The sequence below is a fragment of the Aegilops tauschii genome, chromosome 5 (assembly GCF_002575655.3).
Source record: "Aegilops tauschii subsp. strangulata cultivar AL8/78 chromosome 5, Aet v6.0, whole genome shotgun sequence".
NCBI classification, from domain to species: domain Eukaryota; kingdom Viridiplantae; phylum Streptophyta; class Magnoliopsida; order Poales; family Poaceae; genus Aegilops; species Aegilops tauschii.
In genome coordinates, this window is record NC_053039.3 from 455,488,822 (window position 1) to 455,506,025 (window position 17,204).

Genomic DNA, 17,204 nt, shown 5'->3' on the forward strand with positions numbered 1-17,204 from the left:
CTGTTTTTCTTATATAAGTGTAGGATTTTTTTTGAAACTCAAGTGTAGGATTTTTTTGATAAGAGTAAAAGTATATCTTTTAGTACGTGCACGTCTGCTTGCGCTGGAAGAGGAGGATTCCACTTCCACTTCTCTTCGAGGGTAAACGTGCCATGGCCAGTACGCCTTTGCCACGCTCGAGCCAGAGGCGAGTTACTAGCGTTTCGACAAGGGTTAGATATTGAAAAAAAATTGAACTAGGGTAAAATCATGCTTTTATTAATATGTACCTCGGCGGCGGATGGATTCCTGTAGCGGTGGCGCGCGCCGGGAGGAAGGCTGGGCAGCAGCGCGGACAAGGCGATGCTCTCTGCCTGATTTGGTTGGGCTCGGTGGTGCTCCTCGAGGCTGGCGCTACCTCTACATGCTCACAACGGGAGGAGGTGTGGGCGGGGCCTCCCTGGCGAGGTTCCACCCAGATCCCGCGCATGGGCTAGTCTGATTGTGCGCATCCCCGGCCCGATCTTGAGCGCGGCGGTGCGGGCCTGCCTTATTTGGCGTGTTCCCGTCCGGTTCCAGCGATCGACATTGTGGACCGGTTAGATTTCGGCACGGTCCCAGTGAGATCCAGCGTGCGGCGGTGCGTGATGTTTTCCGCCCAATGCCTGTCTGCGGCGACGCGGGTCTGTTAGATCCGGCGGGCTCCCAGCTTGTCCTGCGCGCGGCGGTGCGGACAGCCAGTCGGCGTGGCTTCCGCCCAACTCCGTCATTCAGTTCGGTCTCGGTGGTGCGTGTTCATCCTCCTTTTTGCTCGGTGACATTTGGGTGTCCCCAAAGGTTGAGATGGTCTGTTAGAAGCTCGACTTCGGATGAAAATCTCGCATCGACCTTGTCGACACCAGCGGCAATGGCATATGTGGATGTCGTTATCCTTCTTGAAGGGGTTGCTGTGGATCTTGATGTACCTCGACATCTCGTGTCTGATGGTCTTCAGGTGAAAACCTAAGAGTTGGCTATGCCGGATCGGGTGACGGTGGTGTCTGCAACATCGCTTCCTCCTTGGAGGCGTCACTTTGGAGACCTCGACGACGGCCTTCGAGGGTGTGCGTGGCTGTCGGTGGAGCTTGGGTTCGTGTGGTTGTCGGGAGAGTTGCTTGTAGCTTGTCACTGGCCGGTGGTTGCGATTTGTGGTGCTCTTGACCTAGTTTAGCTAGCGTTTTGCCCGTTTGTTAGGGTTTTAGCTCGGTTTTCTTTTAATTAACTGAGCGGTCTCTTTGTACCATTTCTCTTTGATCAATGAATATAGCAACTCTACTATTATCATTCAAAAAAAAAAAAGAGTTCCAACAGATAAACAGATGGCCTTCGGTCCTAGCTGGGCATCTAGTTCTAAATGTTGATGCTTCCTTTTCTGTTGGAACAAACTCCGGCGCTTGTGGAGCAATTATCAGAGATTATAAAGGGCATTTCATTAATGCTTCTACAGCTAGGCTTGAGCATGTGGATGCACTAAATCTCAATGAAGGCCATTCGATGACGGCATCGCCAGTGTTGGATGATTGCAGGAGTATATTGTGTGATTTTGGAAAGGTTACATTTGAGCATTGTTTTAGAGAGTCCAATGTAGTAGCTCATGAATTAGCTAAATGGGGATGTGTGAACGACCCTTCTGTTTGGGACGAGGCACCTCCTGGCTTCCTTGTTAAATTCTTAGCTGATGATGTAACCGTTATTTGAGTTAATAAAGTAATCTTTCCGTAAAAAAATAGAGTTCCAACACTTGCACGGCGATCGCTCATGTCAATGCCTGCTACGTAGAGACTAGGCGGGAATCTAAGTAGGCATGCTCGCGCGTTTCGTCTAAAAACATCACAACTTATAGGGATACTAAGGTACACGATTGTCACACGCAAGCACATTTGTTGACATCTAATGATAACATAGTTATAGATCTGCATACCACGTCCTAGTGTTTGCAAAAGACAAGGTGCCTGAATATAGTACAGCATTAATGTGCACATAACCGGCTGCTATGGCGTCCTCAGAAAGCCAGGAGCTTTCGAGCTTTCTGAAACAAAATACAGCTTTCTAATACGCCATATGATATACCATTCAGTTCAGAACCCGCGTTTCTTGCACGATGACCTATTATGACCTTCTCCCTTACATCTGCTACATTTGATAACCCTCTTGTATTGGGATATCAAATCATTATGATGGTCGCTAGAGGTGTTGTCTCTTCCGATTTCTGACAGAAAGTTTGGTTGATTGTAAACACTATCAACCTTCTTGCTCTTTTGCTGGAAGAGTGATACATAATCCATCCTTGATTTCATCCTTACAGTTGCTGTCCTACCTTTGGATTTCACTCGCTTTGGCGGATGCAACTGCTCACATGACGTGATGGCAATGAAATTATCTGCATCACACCGTCCTTCACCCGGCTCATTATGGCTTTCCTCCTCCAGCAATCGCATATGTCTAGCTTCGGTCCTCAGTTCCTGAAAAACTTTTAGTGTCTTGTCAAGCATGCCCTTGCAAAGGGAGGTCTCCTTCACCGTTTCTAGAGCGGCAATGTACAGGATATTTTGCCGGTATGAAGCATCGTCTGGCTGAATCGATGCATGAGGCAGAGCAAGGTTTGAAGGCTGCACTTCCTTTGCCATTTTGGTCCACCTCTTCACGATGTTCTTACTCGGGATTTTGAGTATGTCGTTTCGTATCAGAACCTGCTTGATCAATCAGGAAAAAGAACATTGATCAGCAACAAGCTGATAGAAACCTGCATAGGAAGAAAAAAATACCAAGGACACTAACCTTGATAGAGTGACAGCACAACATCCCACTATGCTGAAAGTATCCACAATCAGTCTATGAAATCACCACCATCTCTGATAGCAACCTTGTACCTCCTCATCTCGTATTCAGGCAAGTAATCCGGTCGGGCACGTGTGACCTCAAATTCCATATTGCTTATGCAATTAGATATAATAAACGATGCAGCTTGATAAAGCTCCTCTTCAAATTTAATGAACACACCCTTAGTATATATCTTGGCTGCATCAGCTTCCAAGGGGAACCCTCCGTTGAGTCTTCGACGTTTCTGCAAACAAACATACACACACAGAAAGCAGCTTGATTATACTAAGTTCAATCTTGCAACAAATTTTATGCTAAGCAAATGGTGCAAAAGCTTGTGAGGCATTACACTTTTTGTGTGTGGATTGAACAATCTAAGCTACAGGTTTGATGCATTTCGGGTTTGTATATCTTATGAATATTGATCTAGCGGTATATATATCAACTAAATAGACACATCAAAATATGCATATTTGGGCTTCTCACCATCTTTGTCATGTGTTGCTGCCTGCCCTCATCCGATGTGCGTGATTGGAGTAGCTTGTTGTACTGCTTGACAAATAGGTGCATAGGTGATGAACGAGGTATGTACTGTTTCAGCAGGTGGTTTGCGCTCTCGCTGCGTTGAGTACTTGTCATCCCAGCACAGAACACACTGGAGAAGTATGGTTTAGCCCACATGGTCCGCTTGCTATATAGATTCTCAAGATAAGGATTATCCTTCAGATTGTACTTATCTATAAGTTCAGCCCACTTTCCCTCAAATTCTGTGACACAAATAATATCATTTATAATTTTGTGGAACTCATGTTTGAATCCACTCTTCTTGCTGTATACAGGGCCAAGCTTCTCCTTTGCGCACCTCAATACATGCCACTTACACCACCTATGCTTCGTATTTGGCAATATGTTTTCTATTGCTCCTTCCATCACCTTGCACTGATCTGCACATAATGATTTTCATGTTAACATGGAAAAGATGCCAAGCATACATTATGGAAATTATCAAATTATTCGTGATATCTTACCAGTCAATATTGTGACTGGATGCTTTCCATTCATCGTGTCGACGAAAGTTTTGAAAGCCCACTCGAACCCCTCAGTAGTTTCATGACGCATCAGCACTCCACCGATATGACAGATTGGTAGTGGTTGTTCACACCAACAAATATACCAAAGGGCATATTGTACAGATTAGTTCGGTAAGTCGTGTCAAAGGTGACAACATCTCCGAAATATGCATAGTCTTCACAGTTCTTTCCAGTGCACCACAATATTGACTGAACGGAGCCTCCTTTGTCAACGTTGACATATACCTGAAGGTTAGGGTCAGCAGTTTTCATTTGATGCAAGAGATCAATAGTCTTATGTATGTCATCATTGATTGATTCTTGCGCAAGCCGTGAGCACAAATACTTCAGGTTCTGCTTACGGTATGGCACGCCTCCATTTTGACCATGTGTAGCGCAGAGGATGTTTTAAACCTTGCTGAGGCTGATATTGTTCTCTCGGAGATTCCGGATGAAGTCCGTCATCAAAGGATCTATGTAACTATGAGAATTCCATTGACGCGTCTCCTCATGCCCAGCTGATAGCGGGTGGTTGTGTACATTGTCAAACATAGTGACGTACCACCCATGGTCTCTAGTGCGCAGTAGACGAATCCTCGCTTTGCATCCTGTTCTGCATGTTTCGGAATTCTCTTTCTCACTCTTGCCCTGAACATATACACACCCAACGGATATTATTATAAATCTAAATGATGTCCAACATGATACCAAGTATACGAAATGAATCAGCTAAAAGTCAGTTGAAAAAGCTACGAATAATACGTACATGGCATTGGCATACTATCTCATGCATAGTTTTGTACTTCGCCTCATTTATCCTGGTCTTGCCATGCCGGATCCCAAAACCGTTCTCCCATGAAAAAATATTGTACATCTCATATGCTTCTTTACACGAGTCAAATGTAAAACCTTTAACCGGGGCAAATAGATTGTTATTGCTGTTATCGGTTGCTCTTGCGATACAGACTTGCAGATAGTTGCTTTTGCTCGGTATAATCCTTTCATCAGGTCCAGACACGCCTCTGAATCTGCATTTTACAGTAGATTCAGTTATGTCGCTATATGCATGTAACAGTAGATGGCCTTGACCAATACAATGTGGAGTGGATGGTTAACTGAATTTCAATTAATTTCTTGAATTGTCTCATTATCAGATTCTATCTATGGTTGAATCCTAACAGTAGCGTCAGTGTGACAAGGTGCAGAACTCCTGACGAGGTTTCAATGTCAACATAATCACAATCAAACATGAATATTGCTATGAATCAAAATATAACAGATGCCCAGACAAAACATTTATCCACATGAGTTGTCAGGCGTGTATGCATATATATAAACATATATGAGATTATACATGGAAACTTCCTGTGTCGATGTCACACCTCACAACAAATATTGGAAAATTGACCACAACGAATGCATAGTGTTATTTTCATTGTGCGATCCAACACTCTAGGCATCATATTCCAGCCGATTTATGGATAAAAAAACAGTGAAACGGCAGAATGAAACTACATGGAAGTCCACCAGATGGTTCCGCAAAAAAATCCAGCCTAAGTTAGGTGTTCGCTGGATCTGCAGAGACAACATTCGTACCTCTTCTTCCAATTCCTGACGACGGCCGTGGGTTGCTTTGCTGAGATAGCCGGGGTCTGGATGGCTCCGTCCGCTAACAGCCCGGGTCTGGATGGCTCCGTCCGCTCTGCCCGTTGAGATGGTCGGGGTCTGAATGGCTCCGTCGTCTGAGACGGCCAGGATCTGGATGGCTCCGTCCGCACTACAACCGCTGGCGGAATCTGATACAGCGGTGGTGGCGGCACAGCTCCTGGGAACGGGAAAATGAGAAATTTGTCAGGCACCACAACGTTTAGGCTTGGAATAAAACCGAAATTCGTCTCCCTAAAGATGAATCGGCCATGGATTGAGCTGACTGCATACCTTGATGCTGGCACATGTGTACCATTTCCCTCTCCACCTGGCCAAACTACAAGCTCGAACAGATCGATATATCGAGCGCTAGGGATCTGGTCGCCGTGCGGCTCTGCTACGGGCTTGATGCAGAAATCATCTGCTCCCCCATCCATCATCGCCCGGGAAGCAAGGTAGCTGGGCTCGGCTTCCATGGATTCTGCTCACATGGAAGACTAAGAATAGAGAGAGGGGACGGGGTGTGATGTGTGAAGGGAGCACTCACTGACGGCTTGGATATTGGGTGCACACAATTGAACGGGCTGGTTTGGCATCGCTGCTTTTGATGGACAGGGCCGACAGCTAGCAGTACATGTAAGGTCACATCAGTCAGACCGTGACGGTGAACAGTGAGCTATTTCAGCCCAGAACAATTTGAATCGGCCGTCTCTCCCGCGCGGGATTACTGTTCACGTACAGGATTAATTGTTTACTCGTTTGACTGTACTGGACGCATCTCGAGGTGAGGAAACACTCACAGACGGCTTGGATATTGGGTGCACCGTGGGTGCATTCATCTTGGGTATAGAAAAACCACACTCTATGTTATTTCAATATAATTCCGAGAATTTTCAAGTGCGTTTAAACATTTCAAATTCATTTAAATATTATTTCAACATGATTCTAAAAATTTGAAATGCATTTCAGTTTGTTCCGGTTATGCATTGCAATAGGAGTAAATTACAGTCTTAGTTCAATAACATTTTGATATTGAATGAATTTGAAATGTATTTCAGTCATGATTTAGTCAAAAATCCAAATATTCATTCCAAGTAATTTCAATCATGATTCAATTATTACTGTTTTAATTACGAGTGTGATTTAGTTAAATGGTTTTTTTTTTCAAATGCATTTCAATATTTCGATGCATTTGATGTACATTTCGGTCATGGCTCGATATAGTTTCAAATGCATTTTGGCCAAAATGTCTTATAATACAGAATCAGGACTAAAATGTATTTCAAAAATTGAAGTGGAATTATAAAAAATGGTGCATTGCATTTAAAAAAGATTGGGAAACCCAAGGATGACCAGAATGCATTTCAAAATGCTGAACTGTATTTCACACATGTTGTGAAGTGTATTGTTGAAATATTATTAAATCACATTTTGGGTAAACGATCATGATCAGGTGGGCCACGCATCACACCAGTCGTGTGCGAGCTATTTGATCGGAAGTGACCAGACGCTCCCGCTTGCGCCAAGTGCGCCTACCTTATCTCCAAATGAAGTGTTGTCATACACTCGTTCCACCCTCGTGCCACCCCCCCCCCCCCCCCCCCGCGCGCAATGCTACATCAACGGACATTTACGGGCGTTTTATGGGGTGAGGATTAGTTGGCAATCTCTGTAACTGGATCAAGGGGGGAGGGAGAGGGCAACTTTAGTTGGTTGGGAGGGTCCGTTGATTCCCTGTATAAGTCCGTCAATCTACCATTTTTGCTCCCCCCCACCCTCCCCACAAACACACACCTCTCATAATTTTCTCCTCCTTCCCGTCGCTCTTGGCCGTTGACCTCTATCCTTCCGAAAAGCAAATCCGTCATGGATTTCCCAAGCTTATATCCACCATGGATTCCCAAAACTCATACACACTCCTCCTGGATGCTTCCCACCCCCCCTGCTGCAAATCGATTGCCACAGCTGCCACATGTAGCCATGGCACCGCACAAGTCATGACGTCCGATGTAGTCGGTTGTTGTAGAGGAGAGGAGGCCGGGAACTGCGACGGGCGCATGCAGCTCAGGAGGATGTCATGGCCGCTGAGGCCAGGAGCTACAACCTGCGTGGAGGAACAACGATGGGGGAGCAAGATGTGCGTGAAGATTGCTATGACTGGCGACTCCATGATGTTGGGATGGACGACTCGCGGTGTTGGGACCGATGATGGCCCATGTCGCAACCGTGTCGCGCAGATGCTGGAACAGCGAGGGTGGCATAGCTACAACCAACAAAGATGCTGGAACCAGTAGGAACCACTTGAACCGGCAACCATAGGCGCTGGAGACGGTGGTCACCGGCGCTTCAATTGTCACAACATTGAGCTACAACCGATGAGTTTTTTGCTAGGGCTGGCACCGGCAAGCCATTTTTGCTGGACCGGTGAGCATTTTTGTTGGGGCCAGCGAGCATTTTTGTTGCAATGGGCAACTACTAGAGCTGCGAGGGGGTGATTCGTGGTGCTACGACCAGCGACTGCAGCCAACTACTGGAGTTTTCTAGGACTGGCGACACCCAGTGCTGGCACCGGTGGCGGGATGAACTACAAACTATGGTGATGAAAGCTTCCACCAGCACGTCGGCGAGCTGCATTGACCTACAGAAGAAGTTGCAAAGGCATGCAGACCACGAGGTGTTGGGACCATAGCCCGCAGTGTTGCGGTCAACATACGGTGACACCAGGACCGCCCGACAAGGATGCTGAAAACGTAAGATGAGGATGTTGCGGTGCTTGATGCTAACGGGGACAACCCAATTGGTGTCGCGGCGAGCCGACGATGGTGACCGCGTGTCGTGGGATGGTGGAGCTGCAGGCAGTGATTTCTCGTGCTAGAAACAGCTGACGGCAAAGCCACGATCGCCGATCGGCTTCCTCGGTGCTTTCTAGCGGCCATGGCCACCATAATTGAGGGAAGGGGGGACGTGGAGGGGACGGCCTATTACAAGCGATGTGATGTCGTGCGATGAGCTGGCGGAGGCAGCACAAACGCGAGGGTGGGAACGCGAAGGCGATATTGGTGGGGCATTTTTTGAGAAAGAAGCGTGAGAAAGAAGATGCGAGGAAAAAAATTGTTGATGTACAACAGACTAGACGACTGACGCCTAGCTCTGAGCTATGTTGTGTGAATTGTTTTGAAATATTACTAAAACTAAGTGAAATTCATTTTGAAAATAACTAAATATTGTACTCATGAAAATTCAAATCAAACAATTGAAAAGATCTTTTCCAAAATATGTATATCTTTTAAAATATTAACCTTCAATTATAATTTTATCTGTGCGCACGTATGTATTTTTTTATGTCTCCTGCATCCCTTTAAATACTATAAAAGTATTGTAGTGCATTCAATAAACGGGAATACACCGCACCAATCTCAAAGCTTGCACAAAATGACTGTCAAGTAGCACGCAAGCTAGAAAATCAGCACTCCAACGAGTATGACATTCGACATCTCGTACTAAAATCTAAATCATATTTTGATTCCTTAAAATAAGAATTTGAACAACCACTCAGTGAATAGATGCCATGTTACTCGCAAAAAACAAATATATCCATTGGGGTGTAAAATTGATGCCACCATATTTATAAAGAAATGAAAACATAAATATATAAATAAAATTATGTTGTTCAAGGTTTGCCCGGCTCCGGTGAGGGAGGGGCGATGACAGCGGCGCGCCTTCGGCTCGCTTCAGTGTTTGTAGTCGTTACTAGGTAGTCTACGGATCTGGATGTAATTTTTATTATTTCTAGAGTTCGTTGTACTACCATGATTGAAGATGAATAGATTGAAAGTTTTTCCGAAAAAGTTGATCAAGTTATATTTTTTTTTCTTGATAGGGAAAGGGAAACCGAAGAAACTCACTAAAAAGAAGAAAGAAGAGGAAACTGCCGCCGGGCCGCGGCCAGCTCGGCCCGGCACAGCCGCTTCCCTTTCTCCGCCCTCGGCTACACCACAGCTCTAGCGCGACCACTTTTCTCTCTGAAACTTGTCTAAAAAAACTGTTCTCTCTGAAACTAAAGCAGTGTGTCCGTCCCGTGAGCAGTGCGTCCGTCCCATGCGTGACGGTTAGGGTTTGCGTCTGGCGATCGTGAGGCAATTCGTCCTCGTCCCCAGAACCACGTCGCTGCTAGGGTCTCTCCTGCAGATTTCCAAACCCACCTCGATCCTCATCACCATCGTCCTTGCGTGGGAAGGATCGCGGCACCCCTCGCCCTCCGTTTCCTGCACACCCAAACCTATCCACCAGAAGCCTTCCGGGTGTGCTAGGGCACCCGGTCGTAAAACACCCAACCTAGATCGTCTCTGTTTGGTTTCTCTCGGCAGAAGATCAGAGGAGGAGAATGGAGGGAGTGGAAGGAAAGATGAAGAGGATGAATCTGTCGGAAGCGGAAAGAAAGGGAGTAAAGATTGGATGGAGGAAGGCTATACAGAAGCACAAGGAAGGGGCGGCAGTTAAGGCAATGGGGAAACTGATGTCAGATCGGCCAGGGTATACGGCAGGGATGGAGATCGCACTGGGAAAGGCTTGGTGCCCGATGCACAGATTGGAGGTAAAGGACATGGGGGGGAACAGATTCCTCTTTATTTTTCAGCACGAGGCAGGAAAGAGGAAGGCAGTGGAGAATGGACCATGGACTTTTGGGAAAGAGCTCTTGGTTGTGGAGGAATTTGATCCAGCAAAAACAATTGATGAATACTTGTTTGAGAAGGTTCCTATCTGGGTGCGTATCTACAACGTGCCACTAGGTATGATGTGCAAGGAACTAGCTGAGGATATGGGCGAGCAAATTGGCGAGCTAGTTGAAGTGGATACTGGTGGAGATGGTACTGCTTTAGGTCAATGCCTCAGGGTGAAAGTGAGAATCAAGGTAGTTGAGCCGTTGATGAGAGGAATGTTTCTTGACGATGATGAGGATGAAGATGGGGATACTATTGTGAAGGAGCCGGGGAAGAAGAAAGAAGAAGAGGCGAAGAATTGGTGCTACTTCCAGTATGAGTTTCTACCAGATTTCTGCTTCACTTGTGGCATAATGGGACACACAGACCGGGAATGTAAGAAGAAATTGAAGAAAGGTGAGGTAGCTGAATATGGGAGGTGGCTGAGGTACCTACCTAAGGGTAACCAAAGCTATGAGGATAGGAGGAGAGGGGGGACGGAGTATGGGAGAGGGTCTACAAGGAGAAGATATGGATGGCCCAGCAATGGCAGTAAGTCAGGAAGTGATGGTCCTTCTTGGAGAAAGCAGGGACAACAGGGTTCAGATGTATCAGAGAAGGGGAAGAGTGGGGAGGAAGGTGAGGTCACTAGTCCCTTGAAACTGAAGCAGATAGGGGAGAGGGAACTGAACGACAAGGCCGATGGAGGAGGAAGGAAGAAAGCCTTGTTCATCAATGGTGAGGGGGCGACACAATCCGAGGGAGTGCACACAACCACTAATGGAGGAAGGAAGGGTAAGGGGGTGATACAAGGGCCACAGTGGATGATAAGCAGAACTCGGGTAAGGTGGAGAACCGAAGGGGTGGTGAAGGGGGAAAAGACAAGGGGGTGCAGGTGGAGGCGGACGACAAAACCTGTAATGCTAACATACATGGGGACGGGGAGGCTAGCAGTGAGCAGAGTGCAGGGGGTCTCGAGCCACCAAAGGGGAAGGGAGGGAGGTATAAGAAGAAGCCCATAGAGGAAAGGTTGACGGGTGGGGAGGCAGTGACACTGGAGAAGAAGAGAGGGGCGGACGTGATGGAGATAGATGATTCAGGGGTGCCGAAGAGAAGCCGACATGAGGAGGGTGCTGGAGTGCAGGAGAAGAATGCCACAAAAAGTATCGTGAGGCTGTCAGAACAGCCCTGCGGGAACCAATGAGACTTATATCTTGGAATTGCCGGGGTTTGGGGAATGGCCCGGCGATTCGTGGTCTTCTGGATCTCCAGAAGAAGGAGGACCCCAACGTTCTTTTTCTGTCCGAGACAAAGATGGAGCAAATAAGGTTGGAATGGCTGCGGTGGAAAATGAATATGACATGCATGTTGGTGAAGAATTGTGAGGGACAGAGTGGTGGACTTGCCTTGTTTTGGAAGAAGGGAGTGAACCTACGAGTGGTGGGGTTTATGTCCAAGTACCACATCGACGCGGAGATCACTGAAGATGATGGGTTTAAATGGAGATTCACGGGCATATATGGTGAGCCTAAGATGGAGAAGAAGGTAAAGACGTGGAGGCTGCTGAGAAACCTGAAAAACCAAAATGACAAATCGTGGTTGTGTGCGGGTGACTTCAATGAGGTGCTGCATGTATGGGAGAAGGAAGGTGGGGCGCCGAGAAACCAGGGATATCTGGATAGGTTCAAGGACGCCTTGGAGTGCTGCGAGTTAGGCAACCTCGGCTATGTTGGTGATACCTTCACATGGAGAAACAACAGTCACACTGCTGAAAATTACATCAAGGAGAGGCTTGATAGGGCGGTCGCTACTCGATCATGGTGCAATCGATTCACTGCATATCGGGTTACAAATGGTGATCCCCGTCACTCTCACCATCGCCCGATCATCATTGACACGACGGGAGCAGCTGCGGCACGGAGAGGGGCCCCCCGAGCCAATAACCCGAGATTTGAGGCAAGATGGCTGGAGGAGGAAGGATGTACAGAGATTTGAAAAATGTATGGGAGAAGGAGATCTCGGTAGAGGGGAAGGAAGTGTCTGGTGCGGTGAAGGGGGTTATGAGAGAGTTGATAGAATGGAGCAGAAATATTTTGGGGGATCTTGAGAAGCGGATACATCGTCTTAAAAAAGAGTTAGAAGCGGAGAGGAGGAAGACTATCAGTGAGGTGCAGGTTAACTGTGAGCAAGTACTCCGTTTCAAGCTGAACCGTTTGGAAGAACAGTTGGAAACTTACTGGAAGCAGCGCGCTCATGTTAACTGGATGAAAAGAGGGGACCGTAATACGAAGTTCTTCCATGCTGCAGCCTCCGAGAGGAGAAGAAGAAATAGGATCAGAAAGTTGCGGAAGGAGGATGGAACTATAGTGGATAAGGAGGATGATATGAAGGCAGTTGTAACTAACTACTTTTTGAACCTCTTCACTTCCCATGCAGGTGTAAGGCAAGATGAGCTGCTGGCTTGTATTGACACTCGGGTTACTCCTAATATGAACGAGCTACTTCAGAAGGAGTACACCCGTGAGGAAGTCTTTGAGGCCTTGCAAAGTATTGGTGATTTGAAAGCCCCTGGTCCGGACGGCATGCCTTCAATCTTCTACAAAAAGTGTTGGAATGTGGTGGGCGACAACATTGTGGCTGAGGTGTTGAATGTCCTGAAAGGAGGACCGATGCCGGAGGGATGGAACGAGACATGTGTGGTGCTGATTCCTAAGGTAAAAAACCCTGACAGCATGAAGGATCTTAGACCAATTAGCCTCTGTAATGTGGTTTACAAGCTCATCTCCAAGGTCCTGGCCAACCGGTTGAAACAGATTTTGCCTGACATAATCTCCCCAAATCAGAGTGCATTTGTACCTGGACGCCTGATCACGGATAACATCCTTCTTGCCTATGAGTGCACACACTTTATAAAGAAGAAAAGGGGTGGCAAGGAGGGGTATGCAGCAGTGAAGCTCGATATGAGTAAAGCCTATGACAGAGTCGAGTGGCATTTCCTGGAGAAGATGATGCGAAGGATGGGGTTTAATGAGCAATGGATTAATCGTATCATGTTGTGTGTGACTTCAGTATCCTACAAAGTCAAGGTGAATGATGATTGCACGGAGGTGATCGTACCACAACGCGGATTGAGACAAGGGGACCCTTTGTCGCCCTATCTGTTCCTTATTTGTGCAGAGGGATTCTCCTCACTGTTGAACAAGGCGGAGGTGGAGGGAAGTCTGGCGGGGATTCGAATTTGCAATGCTGCACCGAGGTTTAACCATCTACTGTTTGCGGATGACTCACTAGTACTCATGAAAGCGACTCGTGAGAGTGTTGTGGCTCTGCAACATGTGCTACAACTGTATGAGGTTTGCTCGGGGCAGATTGTAAACTACGAAAAGTCCTCGGTTATGTTCAGCAAGAATACAAGGCATTCACAGAAAAAAGAGGTGTTGGACACTCTTAAGATTCGAGCAGAAGCTAGGACTGAGAGGTACCTGGGCCTCCTGGTCTATGTTGGGCAAGCTCGGAAGAAAATCTTTGAATATTTGAAGGATAGAATATGGCAGAAAATCCAAGGTTGGCAGGAGAGGCTACTGTCAAAGATGGGAAAGGATGTTCTTATTAAAGCTTGTGCGCAAGCTATCCCAACCTTTGCAATGTCATGTTTTGATCTCACTAAATCTTTGTGTGAAGAGATTGGCATATGATGATCTGTAGGTTTTGGTGGGCTAAACAGGAGAAGAACAATACATTGCATTGGCTCAGCTGGGAGCGGGGCCGTCCTATGTACCCTGAAAGAGAAACTATGTGATAGAAGCCCGCTTTCCCTCTCTTCTATCCCACCTAACCACTTCGGGTATCAGTGGCCTCGTGATCTCCATGAACAGAGATCACTACACAAAAACAACTATATGAAAAACTTGCTTGCTTCTTCGAATCTCGAAATAACAGAACATATAGAAAGTGTTTCTGTGATGACAAGGCCGAAGAAAGATGGGGGGATGGGATTCAGAGACATCTATGGATTTAATTTAGCCATGTTGGCCCGACAGGCTTGGCGCATGCTGTCCACGCCGGATTCCTTGTGCGCCCGAGTGCTAAAGGCAAGATATTTCCCAAACACTTCCATTCTTGATGCAATACCACACCCGGGCATCTCCTATACATGGAGGAGCATTTTGAAGGGGGTGGCACTCTTGAAAGAAGGCCTGATCTGCAGGGTGGGGGATGGAACTTCTATAAAAATTTGGTCTGACCCTTGGTTGAACAGAGAGGGATTACGCACTCCGAAGACCCCTCGTGGACGATGCCTACTAACCAGAGTGTGTGAATTGGTTGATCCAGACACACATCAATGGGATGAGAGCCTTGTAAGGGACATATTCATAGAGGATGAGGCGAAAATTATATTAGCCACCCCTGTTCGGGAGGATTATGATGATTTCTATGCTTGGTTTTATGATAGCAAGGGTCAGTTCTCGGTGAAGTCCGCATACAAGCTATATGTCAATGCAAGAGATCAAGGGCAGCCGGAATCATCTAACATTCCCCAGAACAATTGGGAATGGAAGGAGATCTGGAACTTGCCTTGCCAACCAAAAATTCAGTACTTCTCTTGGCGTCTTGCTCATAACAGCCTGCCCCTGAAACTAAATATGAAGCGTAGGGGCATCGACTGCGACACTATCTGTGTTTGCTGCAAAAGACTGGACGAGGATGGGGCACATCTCTTCTTCAGATGCAAGAAGGTTAAACAGGTGTGGCGTTCGCTGCAACCGGAGGAGTTAAGGGAAGAGATGTGTGTATGCAGAAATGCTACGGAGGTCATCCACGTAATCCTTCGGCTTCCAGAGAGTAGAAAGCTACTAGTTGCATGCCTCATGTGGAGGTGGTGGACCTGGAGGAACAAAATCAACGCAGGCGACAAGCTGGGGCACTGGAGAGCTTACCTGGAGATGTTAACTACTGGGCTACAGAGTCTCTCTCTATGCCATAAACCTTGTACTGAACAGCGTCGGTGCAGCAGTGGAGGAGACCTGAGGGAGAATGTCTAAAGATTAACTGTGATGGGGCCTTCTCAGCAGCGACTGGCACTGGAGGTTGGGGCTTCGCTGTGAGAGACCAAGCTGGCGATGTACGAGGATCTGGTGCGGGACGCCTGCAAAACATCGCATCGGCTGTGCAAGCTGAAGCGGAAGCTTGTGCAGAGGTTCTTAACGCTGCTTCCAGTTGGGGGATGACTAATGTTCAAGTCGAGTTGGATTGCCAGGTTCTGGTGAAAGCTTTGCAGGGCAGGGACGCAGATCTAGCAGCAGAAGGATTATTGTTCAAAGAGATTCGTGACTTCGCCCGTCTCAACTTTAGTCGTGTTTCATTTTCTTTTGTCCCGCGGGCATGTAATAGCTTAGCGCATGCATTAGCTGCCTATGGCGCTTGTCAGGCTGTTGACAGGGGCCTGAGAACATTCCAGATGATGTAAATGTTCGGGCCAGTTTGTTGGCTGGACCTGTGTGATGTATGGAATCGCTGTGTTCCATTTCAATAAAAAAAAAACTTTAGCGCGACCACCTGGGCTCCTCGGCGCCTTCATCGCAGACCTCCGGCGGCCTCCACTCCCAGATTCGCCACGCCACGGCCGCCTACCTCCGCGCCTCCACCTCGCCAAGCACCAACGTCAAGGTACCATCTCCCCTCTCGCTCCTCTTTTGGGGCCTGTTTGGATGGAGGCCATACATGCATATTTTTTCTCAGGCAGCGATCTCAGCCTCAGGCTTAGGAAATCCAACGCGTGAGATTCCTGCCTGAGTCAGGCAGCTTTCTCTGGAAGGAAACCAAACGGGCCCTTGCTCCGGACACAAGGCATACGGCCAAAAATTTCAGCCCTTGAACCCCCAAATAGACTAGGGTTTTTTGGACATTCGGGCGTCCTGCCGCCCCCGTTCCCGCTTGATTCGGCCGGCCGCCGCCCAGTGTTTGGCCGACGGCGAGGCATCTCGGGCCCCCTCAACCACCGCGCGCCATCTCCAGGCGCTAGAGCCCGCCTTCCCCTGCCCCCGTCCGCCGGAAGATATGCTGCATTGCTGCCGTTCCTTCCCCTCCTCCTGTCCTCTGCTTTGCTGCTGCTCCTCTGCTTTGCTGTTACTGTTTGCTATGATGCTGCCGCCGCTGCTGCTGCCAAGTTGCTCCTCTGCCATGCTGTTGCTGCTTTGCTGTGCTGCTGCTCCTCTGCTTGCGCCTTGCGATATTGTTGTGTACCAAAATGTCTTAAATGTAAAATGTACTACTACATGCTACCGCTGCAAGTGCGCATGGCCTCAAAGAGTGCATCACATTTGGGGATGGGAATTTGCAGTCTTTGTTGATCCATCAGATTGACAGAGAGCAAGTTGAATTGCTGGGAGCCTAGGATATACTCCGTCTGTAAATTAATATAAGAGCATTTAGATCACTACTTTAGTGATCTAAATGCTTTTATATTAGTTTACAGAGGGAGTACATCAAAATATAGCTATATGTGGGCGTTTAACCTACCGATTAATTCTCGAGAGATCAATTCAGTCAATTGGCCGACCAAAACCCCAAACTTGTTCAGTTCTAGTATTTCAGTGCGATATTTCCATTTCTGAGGTCATCAGTTCTGATCGTACATTGCTGAGACCTGTGGTGATGTAGATTGTAAAAGACTTGTTATTCCTCAGAATCTTGAGATATTACATCGTGCGATTGACTTGGTCTCTGCCTGTCTTATCTTGGCTCTGAGGCGGGGAGTACGTTCGAGATGGTGGCCAAGAACGAGATGTGGGCAGCTAAAGACGCAGCAACGAGGGCACGGGCAGTTGACGAGTCGAAGAAGTACAAGAGGTCGCTTGTGGAGATCGGTGTGATGCTGTCGATCAGCGCCATCTACATCCTCCTGAGCTTCCTCGTGCCGGGGATGTCCTGGCAGCACCAGATCATGTGC

At 47.4% G+C, this 17,204-nt stretch overlaps 2 protein-coding genes and 1 long non-coding RNA gene across 3 annotated transcripts; 1 reads left to right on the forward strand and 2 right to left on the reverse strand.

Moving 5' to 3' along the window:
- Positions 1 to 2,020: 2,020 nt before the first annotated feature.
- Positions 2,021 to 3,957, reverse strand: LOC109772302 (protein FAR1-RELATED SEQUENCE 5-like). Its single transcript, XM_020330986.2, has 5 exons — positions 3,867 to 3,957; positions 3,325 to 3,782; positions 2,882 to 3,082; positions 2,166 to 2,708; positions 2,021 to 2,047 (listed from the first exon to the last, which is right to left on the reverse strand). Exons 1-5 carry the CDS (start codon positions 3,955 to 3,957, stop codon positions 2,021 to 2,023), a joined length of 1,320 nt encoding a protein of 439 aa, XP_020186575.2.
- Positions 3,958 to 4,626: 669 nt separating this feature from the next.
- LOC120964072 (uncharacterized) lies at positions 4,627 to 5,729 on the reverse strand. Its single transcript, XR_012183730.1, has 2 exons — positions 5,505 to 5,729; positions 4,627 to 4,936 (listed from the first exon to the last, which is right to left on the reverse strand). It is a non-coding gene; the product is annotated as an uncharacterized lncRNA (long non-coding RNA).
- A 5,840-nt stretch (positions 5,730 to 11,569) lies between these two features.
- Positions 11,570 to 15,722, forward strand: LOC141023002 (uncharacterized). Its single transcript, XM_073499306.1, has 4 exons — positions 11,570 to 12,058; positions 12,460 to 13,942; positions 14,195 to 15,097; positions 15,256 to 15,722. Exons 1-4 carry the CDS (start codon positions 11,570 to 11,572, stop codon positions 15,720 to 15,722), a joined length of 3,342 nt encoding a protein of 1,113 aa, XP_073355407.1.
- The last annotated feature ends 1,482 nt before the right edge of the window (positions 15,723 to 17,204 follow it).

Bases quoted from the DNA above. Each gene is read 5' to 3' on its own strand.
- LOC109772302 (XM_020330986.2), bottom strand. From the start codon at position 3,957: ATGCGTCATGAAACTACTGAGGGGTTCGAGTGGGCTTTCAAAACTTTC. The intron at 2,709-2,881 runs GTTGCTATCAGA...TTGATCAAGCAG, and splicing joins ACGAGATGAGGAGGTACAAG to GTTCTGATACGAAACGACAT. The intron at 2,048-2,165 runs GTTATCAAATGT...ATTTTGTTTCAG, and splicing joins TGATATCCCAATACAAGAGG to AAAGCTCGAAAGCTCCTGGC.
- LOC141023002 (XM_073499306.1), top strand. From the start codon at position 11,570: ATGGAGCAAATAAGGTTGGAATGGCTGCGGTGGAAAATGAATATGACA. The intron at 12,059-12,459 runs GTCGCTACTCGA...CTCCGTTTCAAG, and splicing joins AGGAGAGGCTTGATAGGGCG to CTGAACCGTTTGGAAGAACA. The intron at 15,098-15,255 runs GTAGAAAGCTAC...TGTACTGAACAG, and splicing joins AATCCTTCGGCTTCCAGAGA to CGTCGGTGCAGCAGTGGAGG.